General features: G+C 39.1%; 1 protein-coding gene across 14 annotated transcripts in view; it reads left to right on the top strand.

The window, feature by feature from the left end:
* RBMS1 (RNA binding motif single stranded interacting protein 1) overlaps nt 1-14,828 on the top strand; it is a 214,967-nt gene extending 200,139 nt beyond the window's left edge. For 4 of the 14 annotated variants that reach the window (XM_042948936.1, XM_042948939.1, XM_042948937.1 and 1 more), the window contains 9 exons: nt 2,924-3,039; nt 3,940-3,989; nt 4,116-4,209; nt 6,702-6,749; nt 7,634-7,684; nt 10,633-10,743; nt 11,859-11,939; nt 13,701-13,785; nt 14,541-14,825. In XM_042948936.1, the coding sequence (XP_042804870.1) occupies nt 2,924-3,039; nt 3,940-3,989; nt 4,116-4,209; nt 6,702-6,749; nt 7,634-7,684; nt 10,633-10,743; nt 11,859-11,939; nt 13,701-13,778 (629 nt within the window). In that variant the 3' untranslated portion in view covers nt 13,779-13,785; nt 14,541-14,825. Of the gene's footprint in view, nt 1-2,923; nt 3,040-3,939; nt 3,990-4,115; nt 4,210-6,701; nt 6,750-7,633; nt 7,685-10,632; nt 10,744-11,858; nt 11,940-13,700; nt 13,786-14,540 lie in introns of all 14 variants that reach the window. The other 10 variants (XM_042948946.1, XM_042948947.1, XM_042948942.1 and 7 more) reach the window with 8 other exon arrangements.
* Nucleotides 14,829-17,583: the final 2,755 nt, after the last annotated feature.

Below are 17,583 nucleotides of genomic sequence, written 5' to 3'. Positions count from 1 at the left end.
TGCCAGTATCAAACTGTTTAAACTACTGACCTTTTTGCTTTTGGAGGGAGAAAAATATCCTAATGACATCACCACATCATATAGTAAACATAATTCGTTGTTGAAAGATTCAACTACATCCTATTCCGTTTCATTTTGAATGATATATTTGCAAACGTGTCATTGCTTACCTGATGTTTACCTCATCGACTTTTACCGCATCATTAGATGTTTTTAGCAGGCTTTATTGTTGCATGAGATTGCTTTTTTTTTTTTTTTTTTCTTTTGGCAGAGCATAGTCTAGAAGAATGAAAATGTATTGACAGCATCTTACCACAGATAGGGACACTTGGCCTTTGAGCAAATGTAGAGCTTTGGTGCTCCCAGGGATTGCTGCCTAAATACTTTTGTTCACACCTGACTACTTAGGAAGCCCAGAGTGAATTTCTAGAATGTGTCCAACTTGGTTGCCTTCTTTCTCTGGAAGAAATGATGCTCATGAAGGAAAATGGTCCATTTGCATTATTCAGTGTGCCAGGTTAAAATCTTTTTTGGAAAACTCTTAAATCTCTGTCTAGGAGCTAGCTGGTCTTTATAATGCCTCTAGATAAAAGGGTATCCTCAAAGTGAAGTCCCACAAAGGGCTAGCACTGCAGAGTTTATTCTACTCACTTGCCCTACAAGATTATGGGGAGTAAAAATTCTAAAACATCATTGGAGGAAACATTCGATGCCAGAAGGACTTTTAGATCTGTGAAGAATGAGATTGTGCTTCTGAGCTGTCTGTCTGTCCTTAGACTTCAAGGTGAGACATCCCCACGTGTGGCAGAAGGAAAATCCTAACTTTCAGGCAGGTTTGCCCTTTATCCCTTCCTTCTACTCGAAAGCAGTGTTCTCCTGGCCCTCGTTTCCACCTGTTGCCAAACGCGTGGTTATAGAATTAAAAACATCATCACCTATGAGAAAGCCCTCTTGCTCCTTTGTATCCACTTACTTTACCTTCTGAGATTGTTGGTGGGTATAGAAATTTCCAAAAGTCAGTACATTTTTTTTGAAAAGACAGAGTAATTCATCTGCAGTCTAGGATTTGGCCCCAGTCGGTCTTCCTTCACGCCCATTTGTCTTAAATGGAAGTTCCTGTTCAGGAAAGCCTGAGGCCCGGGGGTGGAGTCAGAAGGTAAACAGTGGTAGGGCCAAGATTCCCTGGTATTCTCCCCAAACACCTCACAGTGTTGTTCTCAACTTCTGGTTCCCGTAGTACAGCTGCCTTTCAGAAGTGAGCCCACATTCCAGCCTGTCCCTCTGGACTGGTTCACACCGGGGAGAGGAGGAAGCCATACCAGATGACAGCTTAGATCCCTCACTGAGAAGGAATTACAGTTGGGTTTTTTGTTGTGTTTTGTTTTTTTGGCAGAGAAGTGTTGAGAGGCACTCTTGCTTCCACCCTGTCATTAGTGGGTGGGTAACAGTGATATAAAATAAGAGATGAATTAGGATAATAAGAGGCAAAGGAGAAAGGAGTAAATTTTCCATAAGTAATATTTTTCTCTTCCTGGTTATTTAACTTTGAAACAGAACTTGAAAGTAGTAATCAGAGTTCTGTAGTAGACAAAGGACAGAATGTGAGAACCAGACAGGAAGGTATGATTACCTTTATTACATTAACAAGAAACATATCGAAATATGCACAACTTTCAGGAATATACTACTATTTTCATTGTGGAAAAGCAAAGAAAATGAAAAGTCATGGGTAGACTACTATGCCGTCACCTCCCCCCCACCTTTTTTTTTCTTTTAAGCTAATGAATACTTATCCCTGTGTGATAGTTTCTGAATCTTTTGCTTTTCTACGTTCATTTCTTGAGTTGTTCTTTGGATCATTCTATGATGTGGATATACAGTAAAGCAACCCCAAGAGGGATGATTAAAGGAACAGAAAAAAAACTTTAAATAGCTTGGGTAGGTGTTTTTGCGTTTCTTACAACAGCTGTCTTCAAAGCTGTACTTCACAAATAAACATATGAGACCTGTTTTTATTCATCCATTGGTTCAACCAAGGTGCCATGCATGCCTACAACATGACAGATACTTGGGCACTGGGGATACAGTGATGAAGAAATAAGTGTCACCGCTCCCCAGGGGGCTTACATTCCAGAGGGGGAAACAGACCCCAAACAAATCACCACACTTCCAAGTTGTTATAAATGCTAGGTATAAAAATACAAATAAAAATTTAAAATTTTTTTAAAAATATAATATGAGCTATAGTATAAAGGGGAACTTGTTTTCTCCTGGGGGAATTGAAGGCCTCTCTGAAGAATGAATGATGAGTTGCTAAGGGAGCATTTTTAATTTGGGGGTGGGGGGAGGTGATACAATGTTACTTGCATTTGGAGATTCATCAACAGAATTGAAAACAAGTGGGTCTGCACGTAAACAAGTATAAAAGTGAATGAAAAGATTGCTTTGGTTCCTTAGAATAAATGTGTTCATCACTCTGTGGTTTGAAAATAATAACTAATATATTTTCTTTACTATCTTTTTCACCAGCGGATAATCATATAAGGGTCTGCGTAAACCTTTGGCTTAAAGTGTTCTATCAATTCCCTTATGGCACCTGCCACAGCTTCTATTGAAGGGATAAAAATGGGGGTGCCTGAGTGGCTCAGTAGGTTAAGCGTCGACTTTGGCTCAGGTCATGATCTCATGGTTTGTGGGTTCAAGCCCCACATCGGGCTCTGTGCTGACAGCTCAGAGCCTGGAGCCTGCTTCAGATTCTGTGTCTCCCTCTCTCTCTCTGCCCCTCCCCTGCTCATGCTGTCTCTCTCAGTCTCTCAAAAATAAATAAACATTCAAAAAAAATTTAAAGAAAAAAAGTTGAATTACATTTTGTCATGCACACACATACAATTTTGTTTTCTGTTTTTTGTCCCCATTCATTCAGCTCCTACAGAACCTTTATTGTGTAAGTTTGCGGATGGAGGACAGAAGAAGAGGCAGAACCCAAACAAATACATCCCTAATGGAAGACCATGGCATAGAGAAGGAGAGGTGAGACTTGTAAGTCCCTTCTTGAGACTTCAGTGTGGGTGTGTAATCATGAGAGCCTACTTGACTGGGTACACATGCAGCATCTTGACTTGGCCGCTGTACTTCTGAAATAGGTGCCAGCATTCAGGCTTTATGATGCAGATGATGTCCCATTAAAACTCTTCCCAGTGAAAATGGTGCTAAGAGAGTGATGACTCTCCAGATGGACAGAGAGATGGTGGGTACAGTTAATGGTTCCCAGTTAGCTGCATATCAAGTAAAAGAAAACTTTAAATTGCCCCGAAGAAATGGAACAACTGTTTGGTATTTTTTTAACGTCATGGTCTCTTCAAGGTTTACATTTATAATTATTCAGAAATTATCCCAAGTAACATTATTAAAACAGTGTATTTGTCGTTGAGTTTTTTGCCTAATTCTTTTGAGTAATGTTCTTTTAAAAAAAAAAAAAAGACAATAAAAATATTGGATGTCCATTTCTCCATATTTATTTTCAATGAATTTTTTTTAAGTAACCTACTAGTTCAAGAATGTCTAAGGAGGTGCCATCCAGTAGAAATGTTAGAGTCTTCAGAGACTCAGACTCAGAGAAATGTTTAGAGTCTTCACTGTCCAGTGATAACCACGAGCCACATGTGGCTATTTGAGCACTTGAGATATAGCCACTGTGCTGGAGAGACGCCATGTTTCAATAACTGCGTGCAACTAATAACTACCAAACGAGACTGTGCAGGTGTAGTGCTGAATGCTCATATTGAGTTTATGTTTGCCTAAAGGAAACTCTCACTTTTATCAAATGCTAGTAAACTATCTCTATTTTATGTTGCCATGACCTAAGAAATGGAATTTGTAAACCTTGCCCTTGCGGTGAGTGATTCTTTTTTTTTTTTTTTTTTTTTTTCTTTCCCATAGGCTGGAATGACACTTACGTATGACCCAACCACAGCTGCTATACAAAACGGGTATGTCATTAAGATCAATGCATAATGGCTTGAGGGAAAATGTGAAGGTGGAAGATATCAGACATTTGTTCCGGGAATTATTCTTTTTAAAGGATTACTTAATAAAGGCTTTTGTGTTTGTTCTAGATTTTATCCTTCACCATACAGTATTGCTACAAACCGAATGATCACTCAAACTTCTCTCACACCCTATATTGCATCTCCTGTATCTGCCTACCAGGTTTGTACCTTTAGGATTCATCAAGAGTATGACAACTTGCCGGCTGTGAATCACTGCTGCGTTTTTATGTGTCTTAAAATTTTAAACACTTATAATGAAATTTAAGTCCAATGTTATGCAGCTTGGATAGCCAATTTAGAATAAGCTGCTTTTTATTTGACAGAGAGACTTACTTTTATGTAAGAGAATATAAAACAAGAGAAAATGGTTATCAGCTGTCAGTCCTTGAAATCATAGCATTTTAGAATTGGGACGAACCCACATACTTCCTCCACAGCGGGCTTTGCTGTTGGACACCACGTGTCCCAGAAGTTGAAACTTAAAAAACGTTGACGTTAGGTAAAATACAGAATAGGTGTGCACCGTTGCCTTTGTTTATTCCTCAGCAGGAACTAAGAAAAGAGCAAGTGAACATGCTAATGAGTAAAGATGTGTCTCCATCAGGTAACATTAAATGAGCAATGCAATGAGATTCGCAGCAAAAAAAAAAAAAAAAAAAAAAAAAAGGAGGTGACTCCCTGTTTAAACAGGTTATTTTGAGGAGGCTTTATCTTAAATTCCCAACTTAGCACCGAGATCTCATGAAGTACCTTGTTCTGTGATTCGGTTTTATTGCAGGGTTACCTCCTATTCGCCATGAACCCGGTGGTGTTCATTTCTCCTCCTGTAGCAGAGTACCTCTAACAGGGTTACCGCCTTGGTCCAGACAGAAACATAACAACAGTTCAATACAGACACGTGGGAATATAGTTCTCTCTTTTGTTGACTGTTGAGATCCTGTGTGACTAAACTTTTGTGTATTCTTGTTTGTTTGTTTTTTTTTAAAACAATTGAATTAGATGTTGTAGCCCTGATTTCTGGGGTTAGGGAACTACAATATCTAATAACTGTGTTATTTTATTTCTGTAAGCCTCAGTTTCCTCATCTTTAAAATGGGGATAATAATAGTTTCTTTCTCATAGGCTTGGTATGAGGACTAAATAATGTAAAGAGCTCAGCACAGTACCTGGTGTATCCTGAGCAGTCACTACATGTTAGCCGTGATTATCATCATCATCGTTAATACATACACAGGATTAGCGGGCTGATGAGAGTATATTCATTATACTTTTTAAAATAATGGATTGGTCAACATAAGCAATATCATTAAGGTGGTTCTGTCTGAAAACATAAAAGTAGCTTCGAATAATAAAGAGAAGTGGTTAAGTGCACTGAAACTGAAGTTTTAATGGAGCATTCATAGCTTCCCTCAGCTTTTAGGTCTTCTTTCTGCCTTTTCCTGAGTTCTCACTCATTTTTTCTTTTATCTGTCTGGGTTTTTAATGTTACTTGGGCTAGTCCTTCAATCTGCTGGGCATGGTATTTGCTGATTTCATGCCTCTTTCATTATTTTGGACATAAAATTTTTCTATTTTCCCTTACTCTAGAAGCCTCAGTGACATCTGCTGTAATGTGTTTTCCCTAATTAACAATTCCCTAATGAAAGGTAGTTCTGTTTAAAAATCCGAACTTGGAAACCTCTGCCATTTATGTAGATCATTAAAACTAGGGACAAGTAAGCTTATTCTCGGGTAAATGATTGTGCATATTGATTTGAATTGTGCTGCTATAACTATTTCAGCTACTAATGCATGTCCCTACCACCTTTTTCCCTCTTTACTGTAAGGCAGTGAGCATTACGGCCACAGAATTGTTTCATAGAATAGAAAAAAGAAATTAGGAGACCTGACTGTGGAAACAGCATTCCATTTCAAAGGCCTGATTTCTTCTCCTGGGCATTCTGTGTTTCCCTAAGATGCATGTGGAATTGCATTCCATTTGCCACTTAGTGCTGTAACCTGTAAAACTGAGGTTCTTAACCCCATAAATTCAGGGACACAGTGGGGTCAGCAGATGAGCTTCAAGTAGTCTGAGATTCCCTTAAATCGTTTGCAAAATGTTGCTTGTGTGTATGCAGTTAGTTGGCGGGGTTGGGGGGGGCGGGCGGTGGGCGGGAGACAGAGTTCTATTTCTTTCATCAGGTTTTCAGAGGGAGCCATGACCCAAAGGAGGGGAGAACCAATGGTGAAGAATTCAAAGAACATAGATTATTATTCCCATTTTATAGTTAGGGAAAATTGAGGAATAGAAATTGACAGGAGCTCGTTTGCTGCTTCAGAAAGAAAATTGGATTAGGTGTTATAGCTCCCTAACCCCATAATGCTGTAAGCTGTTAGATTATTAGGACCACTGAAAGCATACAAAAATGAGAGCATCTTGCCCCAATTGGGGGCTACAGGGAGCTGCTCTCCTCCCCACAATTTATTCAGTGAAGGCCTCGCACTCGTGTTGGAGTGGGCCTTTCTCCACTAAACCACCATATGCTTATACAATTGGATTTGAGAAATTGGCATCTGCAGGAAACCACCAGTAGTACCCCAGTGGGGAAAGACTGCAGTCCAGATAACTGAAATGTTAACAAGGCAGAAGCACTTAACTTTGGTCTGCCTTAGGTGGCAAAGGAAACCAGAGAAAACAAGTATCGGGGCTCTGCTATCAAGGTAAATCACAATACATTCTTCCCCCCATGACTTTCCCCCATATCCTCTCTATAGAACCTTTGAAGTTAACAGTAGGGGATAAGATACAGGAGGGTTTTGTTGCTAAGAATTAGAGACTGAAACTTAATTTTTTAACAGTTGTGTAGCCTCAGTAACGCTCTGGGCATCAAGAAATGGACTGATATTTTTTTCTCTGGAGTGGCAGACTGCACAGGCTTTCTTTCCTGCCATGGAACCTGACTCTCATGGCTTATTCCTCAACCCAGAGGGTCTACTGTGCAGGTGCCCTTTTGACTGTACATGTCAAGATGTAGTTACTGGAGTTTAATTTCCTAAATCTGATTTTCAGATTTTTATTTTCCACACTAACTAGAAATTGTTGACCACCAGACAAGATTCCTGAAACCTAATGTCCTGGTATCAAAGAGGGATTGAATTCCGTTATTCTTTTTAAATAAGCACATACTTTAAGGATTAGTTTGTAATGAGATGTGCTGGAATTAATTCTCATTCATCTGCATTCCAAAAGTGCCTAGGTCTTAACACTTTCACGATTTGAGTTGTTTACTTGTTTATCTCCTTGCTTAGACAATAAATTGCTTAAGGGTGGGGCCCATATCTTCTTTGCCTTTTTCTCTTTGATGCCTGGTACTCAGTTAATACTTCTTGAATGGGCACGTGGAACTTGGTTTTAAATAATCATTTCATCCTATTCAGAGTGACCAGTTTGCCAAGAACTCTAACTGCCTTGATCTTTTTAATCATTGATAGTATTGCTTCCTTATTTTCCTCCTGTAGATTTTAACATGATTAAAAGATCTCTAGAGAAGTCGCTAGCATTCCAATGAAAATCAATGTTTCTTTCAAAATCCTCCCTTTTCCAGGTGCAAAGTCCTTCTTGGATGCAACCTCAACCATATATCCTACAGCACCCTGTAAGTTTTTCACCTTCATGGCCTTGTGGTTTGCAACATTTAGAAACCCATTCTCTGGCTTAAAACCTTTTGCCAAAGATGGTATGGGATTTGGGATATGTTAAGCATGGCATATGCGAATGTACAAGTTCAGTATAAAGCGTCCACTCGCCCTTGACTTAAAACAAATTGGTACTTGACATCAAATTAAATTTGCAATGGTAAGAACTTAAAATGTATCATATTTGAAGCAGGGTACCATTTTCTTCTTTATACCAGTTCTATAGAGGACCACCCAATTGAATTTTAAAATTTTGAAGTTTTAAAATTACTGTTTTTAACAGTAGTTGGGATGAAACAGTTCACTTTTTTTTTTTAATTGCATTCGTTTAATGCAGGTATAAAGCGTTACAAATTAAGCTAGAGATTTTTATCAGTGTTACTTTAGCCTCTCTGTAGAAATTATAAATACGGAAACAGTAACACTTTCTTTGATAAATGTGATTTCTTAGTGGCGTGAGCATTTGTTATATTTATGTGCATATTACATTTTTTAATTGAGTTACACTAAGTGTATTTATGTGTTTTTCAAAGATACATAAAATCCAGTTTGTTGAATTAAAACATGCCTTTTAAAAGTTGAAAAATGGGGACACCTGGGTAGCTCACTGGGTTAAGTGTCCGACTGCTGATTTCACCTCAGGTCATGATCTCACAGTTTGGGAGATCGAGCACCGCATTGGGCTCTGCCCTGACAGATGTTTCATGGAGCCTAATTGGGATCGTCTCTCCCTCCCTCCCTCCCTCCCTCCCTCTCTCTCTCTCTCTCTCTCTCTCTCTCTCTCTCTCTCTCTCCCCCTCTCCCTCGTCCCCCAAAATAAATAAATAAAAATTAAAAAAATAAGTAAATAACAGTTGAAAAATAAAAGCGGAGAACAGAATCACCAAAAAAAGCTAACAGCACCCAACACAGTGGCCTATATGCTTGTCATAAGAAGGCTACAAATTTGGCCCTCTGCTTTTAGTCACTAAGGCAAAATGGGAATTCTGATAAGCAGAACAATTCATGGTACTTGTAAGATAATAACATCCGTTGTTTAGGAAAAGCAAACCATTGTTGGCCATAAGAGGAGGTAGAAATTTCTCTCAGGACAGCTCCTGAAGGATAGCATGCAATATGAGACCATGTGTATGAAACAGTAATCCAAGGACATGTTCTAAATCGGAAGTTGCTGAGATGACTTTGAAGAAGTAGAGAAAACAAGTTTCGCTGATAACACAGGAGATGAGCTCTCCGATGACACGTGTGTGTGTCTATATAAACACGCACACATATTTGTCTCTGTGTGCACAGTCCTGGACGGTAGCTCCTACCAATGAATGAGAAAAGGGGGCAGGAAATTCCTTCAGCATATTCTGGGCTTCTGAATCATTTCCATGTTCCCACATACTTTTTAGTGATGCACACCAAAAATTTAAAAAGAAATTTTCTATGACATGCATTAACAACAAACAGTTTCTGACACACATCTATATCTTTTTTGGGCAACTTTTGGAGACAAAGCCTACACATATCTTAGTTTAACATCTTAGAGGAGACAGTGGTAGTGTGTGCAGAAGGTTCCTATCTGCCTTTCCCTACCCAGTTTAGACTGCCTGCAACCAGAATTAAAGTGCCCACATACCAGTCTCTGCCTTATTTGTGCTCTAATTATCAATAAATAACAGCGTATTTATTGAAGGGGTAGATCAGTTGCAATGATACCAAAAACGTGACATTAATGTTGGTAGGATGTGTCAGAATAACTGCATTCTCAGGTAATTGGGTGATTGCAGAAATGAGAGGAATGATGTAATCCATAAGAATATCACATAGGATAAATTAGAGAAAATGCAGAAATGGATTTAACTGCATTTCGGTTTAGACAATCAGTGTATCATTATGCAATCATTAAAAATGATGATGGGGCACCTGGGTGGCTCAGTCGGTTGGGTGTCCGACTTCGGCTCAGGGCATGATCTCACAGCTTGTGAGTTCAGGCCCCGTGTCAGGCTCTGTGCTGACAGCTCAGAGCCTGGAGCCTACTTCGGGTTCTGTGTCTCCCTCTCTCTCTCTCTACTCTCCTCTGCTCATGCTCTGTCTCTCTCTGTCTCAAGAATAAATAAACATAAAAAAAAAAAATTTAAAAATGATGATAATGATGGCTATGCACTAAGTTAGGTAAATATTTATAATAGAATGTTACATTCAAAGCAAAAACCTAGGATATGAAATTGTTTATTGTGTATTAGGGAGAGGCTGGGTTATGGGCGATACTTTTTTTGTTCTCCACCACCCCACCCCATTTAATCGTATTTAATTTTATGTTTAATGCCCAGAATTTTTTCAAATGAAAGCAAAGAACCTGAAATTGGAGTATTAATCATATCTGGATCTGCTTCCCTCCCTTGGTGCCAAATTGTAGCTGAAAGTTCTGAGAAACAGAGTGAATGAAGAATGTGACCTTGATCCTAACAGCCTGATGTTGAGTCAAGTGACTGTCCAGAACATTTTCACACAAAGACACCATATGATATGTGTGCTGTTTTGTGGCTGCATAGAACATCAGCTGTCATTTAGTTTTTAAAAAATTAAGGAAGCATTTTTGTAGCCTTATCCAGCCAAAAATAGTTTGCATTTCCTACTACAGCTCCTCCTGCTGGACTGGCCTGCTTTACAGCTGAGCAAAAGGAAAGGGGAAGATGTTCAATGCAGTGATTTCAGTGAAATGAATGCTCTTAAGAAAGTTTTAGGAAGCATTAGCTAGAAGATTTTTAGGCAATTGTTAAGGAAACCGTTTGCAAGTGTGAGAGGTTATTTTTGCTTCACATCTCAACAGACTAGGGCATTTCCTTTGCAAAAGGAATGACAGAATCGTCATTCCTTCCTTGAGTTTATCTTACACTGTTCTTGTCTCCCGACTCCCCAGGGGGCCGTGTTAACTCCCTCAATGGAGCACACCATGTCACTACAGCCTGCATCTATGATCAGCCCTCTGGCCCAGCAGATGAGTCATCTGTCACTAGGCAGCACCGGAACAGTAGGTGGCAAATTAATATCCTATGTCTCAGCAAAGGGAGGGGGGTAAATTAATGCAGCCTGTGTCTTATCTATCAATTACAGGCTCTGTGACATCAAAGGTTATGTCCGAGCCCTTCTCACCGCCCCCCAACATTGCCTTCCACATGATTAATTGATGAACTAAATGTCTGTCCTTTGGGTAGCTCTCCTTTACCAGAATCTGGCAACCACACTTGACCACATATAGCCCTAATCACTGGTGTCATTCATTCATACTGCAGACCTGGTCTCATGAAGCAAAAGATGAAGGTGGTACTTGGTGATAAAGGCAGGAGATTGTTCCTCACTTCTTTATGAAATTTGGAGGCACTGTATTAGAGTCTTAGTATTGACTTACTTCTCCGAAGCCCAGGGGACTTAGTTGGGTACTGAGGTTGAGCTGGTACCAGATGAACTTTCGGGGTTGATACATATCAACATAGCATTTAGACGGTAAGATGGACAAAGGCTTTTAATTCAGACCATATCGATGGTGGCAGAAAAGAACAAAGGGAGGTATGTTTTCCTTGCTTACATTCAAAACCAGCAGCAGCTTCTTGTGAAGGCTCAGCCAGGTTCATACACATTGAGATCAACAAGAAAGCTTTGCGGCCTTTGGAAAAGGATGATTGTCAGCATCAGGAAACCAAGGGTCCATTTCCTGTTCTGTGGTGACCTGATAAAAACTCAACACATCATTTACTCCTTAGGTCTCCACCTATGGAAATAACTCTATAGATACTAGTTCAGGGGGCTGCTGGAAAGTAATGAGGTCGTTTGAGATGAGATCTTCTAAAATTGCACATTAGTGATATTGAATTACTGAGAATGAGAAGCACTAGGGATCTTCATGTATGTATTTCTTTGTTAGGAAATCCAAAGACAGGTGGGAATTTTAGTTTGACAAATTCAGAAAGTAGAAAACATTCACTTTGTCTTCCATACGACATACTTAGTAATTAAACTTTGCGGTGGCTTGTTTAAATTTCTTCTTTGAGAGTTTCAAATACTTGACATCCCATCTCAAAATTTCCCAAGCACTCAGAATTTTGCATGGCTTCTCATTTCCCATCCTGACCGTATTCTCCTTTTCAGTACATGCCTGCGACGTCAGCTATGCAAGGAGCTTATTTGCCACAGTATACACATGTGCAGACAACGGCGGTTCCCGTTGAGGTTGGTACAGACCCTCCAGTGGCCATTCTGGCAATGAGTAGCTTTAGAAATGGGTAAATTAGGGGCGCATGGGGGGTTCAATCAGTTGAGCGTCCAACTTCGGCTCAGGTCACGATCTCGTGGTTTGTGGGTTCAAGCCCCGCGTCGGGCTCTGTGCTGACAGCTCAGCCTGGAGTCTGCTTCAGATTCTGTGTCTCCCTTTCTCTCTGCCCACTGACTCTCTGTCTATCTCAAAAATAAACATTCAAAACAATTTAAAAAAAAAAAAGAAATGGGTAAATTAGATAGGACTCAAAGATCCATCAGAAGTCAAATATTTGCATAAAGAATTGAGTTTAGAGGGCGTGTATAGCTAGGATTATTTTCAACTGTGAAAGATAATTCTATGCATACCGATTAGTGTAGCAACATCCAGGCCACACACACCCCAAAACTCCCAGAAATATTTTCCCAAGGTTGTAGCACATTTCATACCCTTCAGGAATCTATCTTGTGTCCTGTAAAGTGATACTTACAGGCAAATTAAGATAAAGCTGAAGGGGTGCCTGGGTGGCTCAGTTGGTTAAGCATCTGACTTCGGCTCGGGTCATGATCTTACAGTTCGTGAGTTCGAGCCCCACATCGGGCTCTGTGCTGACAGCTCAGAGTCTGGAGCCTGCTTTGTATTCTGTGTCTCCTTCTCTGTCTGCCCCTCCTCTGCTTGTGCACTGCCTCTTTCTGATTCTCAAAAATAAATTTAAAACGTTAAAAAAAAAAAAAAAAAAGATAAAGCTAAAGATTGCAATCCTAGTACCAAAGATTGTCAATAATAATAACTACAAGAAGTAGTCAATTGCAAGTAAGATATTTCAGATGTTTTAGAATCATAATAGGGATGAGGAACAAACCATACCTTTTTTTTAATAGAGGCTGTTAGTATAGCTAAATAACTCTTAGTTTTTATTCTAGAAGATACCGATATGATAATGATCATGGAAGAAGACTGACACTTGAATTACGATTGAACAAAACATAGCATTTTTCTGCACAGTACCCTTAAAATTCCAAGGAAATTCGTCACCCCAATCAGTCCTACCCACTAGGCAGATCCTACAAGTTCCAGTTGCAGAAACACCCCTAGGCCTGTGTTTGGATCATTTGGGGCATTCTTGCTTTGTTTTGTTCTCCTCTGATTGATTTAAATTTGTGTACATATTGACAGCCACAGTTACAGAACCCACAGTCCCTTATCTGCAATTCTGAAACACAATAAAATCTGAAAGTAAACATTCTCTTTGTAACCGCTTCAGCAAAAACCTGACCTGTGGCAAGACTGAACCCGAATTTATGGAAAGCAAGAATCCTAGCGCACTTACTGGGCATATTTATATCCTTCAGTGTAGACCTGTTCATGTGTTTGGTTATGAGGTGCAGCCCTAGACCCCACTGGATATGTTCTGTGATATACAGCATGTGCCTACCGTTTTTCAGATTCTAAAATCTGAAAATACTGAATTCCAAGTCATATCTGGCCTCAAGGGATATTTGTTTGGTAAGTTGTAGCTTGATATGAAAAGACAACTCATAAACGTTGGGGTGGGAGGTTCTTTGGGTCTGTCAGACATGTTAACTCCTTAGGAAAATAATTAACCTTGAAAACCCTACGTAATATGAAGAAAACCACTTTTAATGAGTGCTTGCTTTTTAAGATGTGGAGCTCAGACGTGAGTAGCAGAGCTTGGATGCCATTGCTCATGTGTCACCTGCTCTGCTTTCTCGTAGGAAGCAACTGGTCAGCAGCAGGTGGCCGTCGAGACGTCTAATGACCATTCACCATACACCTTTCAACCTAATAAGTAACTGTGAGGTATGAAGGCAACATCTTTGTAACTGTAGGGCTCACGTCAAGGAAAAAGTCTATGATTCTTTTATCATAGTGATACTTAGCATAGCTCAGATTTGGTCACACTGCCTTAATCATGGCCAAGGAATCCAGTGTTACTGAAATGTTAAATCAGTGATTTTGTGCAACTTCCAGGTTCTGTCCAAAAAGAATAGTGCCTTGTATTGAAGTCAAGTGTATAGTTACTCTCTCACCCTCCTTACCCGTCCCCACCCTAAAAGTCTGTAACCTGTCAGAACACCAGGTATCAAATTTGACCTATGGTACACGGACCCAAATTTATATTGCTTTACTCCTCACAAACTGAAGGAAATACGAGATTTTGCTTCATCTGGCATTATAAGATTAGCAATATCTTGACTGTGAATTTAATGTTAGTATCTTTAGATGGGAGGATTGCATTCCCAGCTCTCACCTGGACCACAAGTCTCAAAACTTTTTACTTGGTCATGTAGATCATAATAAAATAGCTGTGTGGAACTTAAGACACTTGGGTCTCTGTTTGTTCTGGTGCAAGTGCACCAGAACTGGTGCAGGTCCCAGGTTTGACAGGTGGAGTCAAGGCATCGGAACGACCCTCGGTTCCAGCATTTATTGGCCTACCACCAGAGGCGTCCACCACCTTGCCCTCCTCAAACACCTACACCGTTAAAACAAGAAGGAGGTGCCGTATTATACCAAATGTACAAAAGCACTTATCTTTTATTTTTCTCTTCCAGATGTACAGAAGGGTGTTCTTACATGAAGAAGGGTGTGAAGGCTGAACAATCATGGATTTTTCTGATCAATTGTGCTTTAGGAAATTATTGACAGTTTTGCACAGGTTCTTGAAAACGTTATTTATAATGAAATCAACTAAAACTATTTTTGCTATAAGTTCTATAAGGTGCATAAAACCCTTAAATTCATCTAGTAGCTGTTCCCCCGAACAGGTTTATTTTAGTAAAAAAAAAACAAAAAAAACAAAAAAAACAAAAAAAAAAAAAACAAAACGAAAGATTTTTATCAAATGTTATGATGCAAAAAAGAAAAAAAAAAGGAAAAAAGAAAAAAAAAGTAAGAAAAAAAGAAAAGATAAAGAAAACTTCAATTTTCTGGGTATGCACAAAGACCATGAAGACTTATCCAAGTGCATGACCAGATTTTTGTGGTTTTGTCCATTTTTGTGTTGAATTTGCGTTTTCTTCAGCTGTATGAAATGGGCTCTGAAGTTTAAGTAGTCCGACCTCCCCCATGGCGTTCTGTGCTTGCCGTGTGAGTGTCCCTGTATTCAGTGTTGCCCTCCGCGTCTCTCTTCTTAGCTTTTCCGTTTTACTCTCAACGTAGTGTGAAGTGTCTTCTCCTTTTCTATGAATTCCAATTTGCCTTAACTCCTTTGATGCTGTAGCTGTTTCAGTAAAAGTTAGTTCAAACTAATGATGTAGAACGCTTTGACCAAATGAGCTGGTCTATTATGCCTTGTAAAACAGCAGCATAGGGCTTTTAAAAGGTAGTCAATAAAAGTTGCTGAAATTTTGGCTTTTTTAAATATGTAGTAGGTGTTTTTAATGATTTTTCACATGATGTGTAAGGTAGTGAAATGCAAGAAGGGAAAAAATGTTTTGTGTGAAACACATTTTCTGACTGGGGAACTTTTAATAGGGTAAATTGTTTGTAAGGCTGTATGCCAACAGTTTCCTCTGATAGTTTGACTGATTTAGGATATCTGCTGTATGATGCAATGTAAAGTCTTTTTTGCCTTTTTTCAGGAAAAAAAAAAAAACTAACTCGATGTTCTAGATTTAGTGTAGGTAGCGTTGGGGCTGGGGGTGGGGGGCGGGGGCGGGGAGTCACCGAATGTTTTGTCCTTCCTTTATACTAATGATAGTGCTTTAGAATGAGAATTCTGCCTGAGATCTGGCAAAGCGAAAAACGTTGCTATTGCAACTAAATGGCAAAAGCTAAAAGTAAGGATTTTATCTTCAAACCTAAGCTGAGATATGAATAGAAGCAAAACGATTGGCTACTCGCTCTCTCTAGTACATAAATTTGAGAAATAAAAATTACTTGGCACTTTTAAAGGTAACTTCACCAAAGACCGAAGAGCCAGTAACCAGTTGCTCCACCTTGTCTCAGCGTCATATCTTCTGTGCTCTTTATTTTTGCCGGACCAGTTTGCGGTTAGGAGAATGTGCCTTTTTTGTACCTTTGCATTTAGGTTTTATAATTTTAACTGATGTATGGACACACCCAAACAAAAAAAAAAAAAAGCATGAAGGAAGATTTGGATCCAAGCAGTGCCACACTTTACATCATCACTACAAGTATTCAGTGTAAAGAGAAACCAATTTTGAAACTATGAAATTCCTGATTCGTAAATACACGGTTATTTCTACTTTAGTACATCTAAGGTGATTCACTGTTCTTCAAGCTCTTTTAGTGAGACGATTGCATACGTTTGAAAAGCAACGGTAAATTAAGTTGTCTTCCAAAACTGTGTACTTGTCTGGTCAACGGTGTGTGATCAGTTATCTACCTCAGAGTCTATTTTCTTTTGTGCTGGGACAGGTTGCTGGCCCTCCCTGTTTCCACAGACCAAATCCTCCTAGCTCAGGAGCTAGGGCTGAGCAGTTATTTCTTTCGAGTATTTTTTAGTTCTTAAATTTTATGCTTGTATTTGATTATAGATGTCAGTGACATTTCATAGTTTCAAAAGTCCTTGCTGCTCTGAGAAGTGTAGATTCTAGTGAAAATTACATAGTCCTAAGAGAAATGTGTTTTGTTTTTGTTTTTGTTTCCTTTTTTAAAGTTGTGGTATTAATTGGTTCTATGCTCCCTGGAATATTACTGCTTTGTGAAAGTCCAGACTGAACGCAGCGCCCTCCTTGTACCTAATACATTTATAAACCTGGGTCTCTCACTACTTGATATTTTTGCATTAGTTAAGACAGAAATTTGATAGCTCGGTTAGAGGGGAGGGGAAATCTGCTGCTAGATATGTCTGAACTAAGTGCCATACTCGTCTGGGTAAGATTTGGGAAACATAACCTCTGTACATAAAAAAATAAAAATAAAAAAAAAAATCAGTTAAACATCACATAGTAGACAGCCATTAAATTATAAAAAAAATTAATTTATGAAGAAAGACCTTTTGTACAGATTGAAAAAAAAAAGATTTTCATAGAGATATCTATATGATCAAGAGAGTTAATTTTTTATTTTTGTTTTACTAGTGCCACAAACTTGCCAGTGGTAACTTATTTGTCCGGTTCAAGATAACTCTGTAGTTTTCTTTCCTAGGACTTGTTGTTAAACGCCAAAAGACATTTTTGAACTGTACATTTGATCAGATTGTTAGCTTTTTCTGTTTTATTTCTTTTGAAAACCTTTGAATAAAAAACATCTGAAATTTTATTTTTCCTGTCAATTTTTTTTTTTTAATTGGTTCATTGTCGATTAGAATTTCATGCATTTCACTTCTGATCTCTTTCTTCAGCGCAGTAAGTTGGTCTGAAAGTGAGTTGAAAATTACTTCAGATTCGGTATGTACTCAAAATACATGTCCTTGGAAAGAAGTGGGAAAACCTTGCCACCTCCTTCTTTTTTGATAGGAGCTGGAGACATGAGCCATCAGCTGACCACAGTCCTTCTCAGCCAAAGTCCACCTTTGGTCTGTTCTAAAAGACCAGAAAGCCAGACCCATCTCCCTCTTTCCTACCGCTACCCTTTGACTGTGGTGCTATTTGTCATTGCCCAGAACAGAATAAAAACTGCCCTGTCGTG

The sequence above is a fragment of the Panthera leo genome, chromosome C1, assembly GCF_018350215.1.
Source record: "Panthera leo isolate Ple1 chromosome C1, P.leo_Ple1_pat1.1, whole genome shotgun sequence".
Lineage (NCBI taxonomy): Eukaryota > Metazoa > Chordata > Mammalia > Carnivora > Felidae > Panthera > Panthera leo.
Note: the sequence above shows the minus strand (reverse complement) of the source record. Positions and strands in the feature narration are given on the sequence as shown.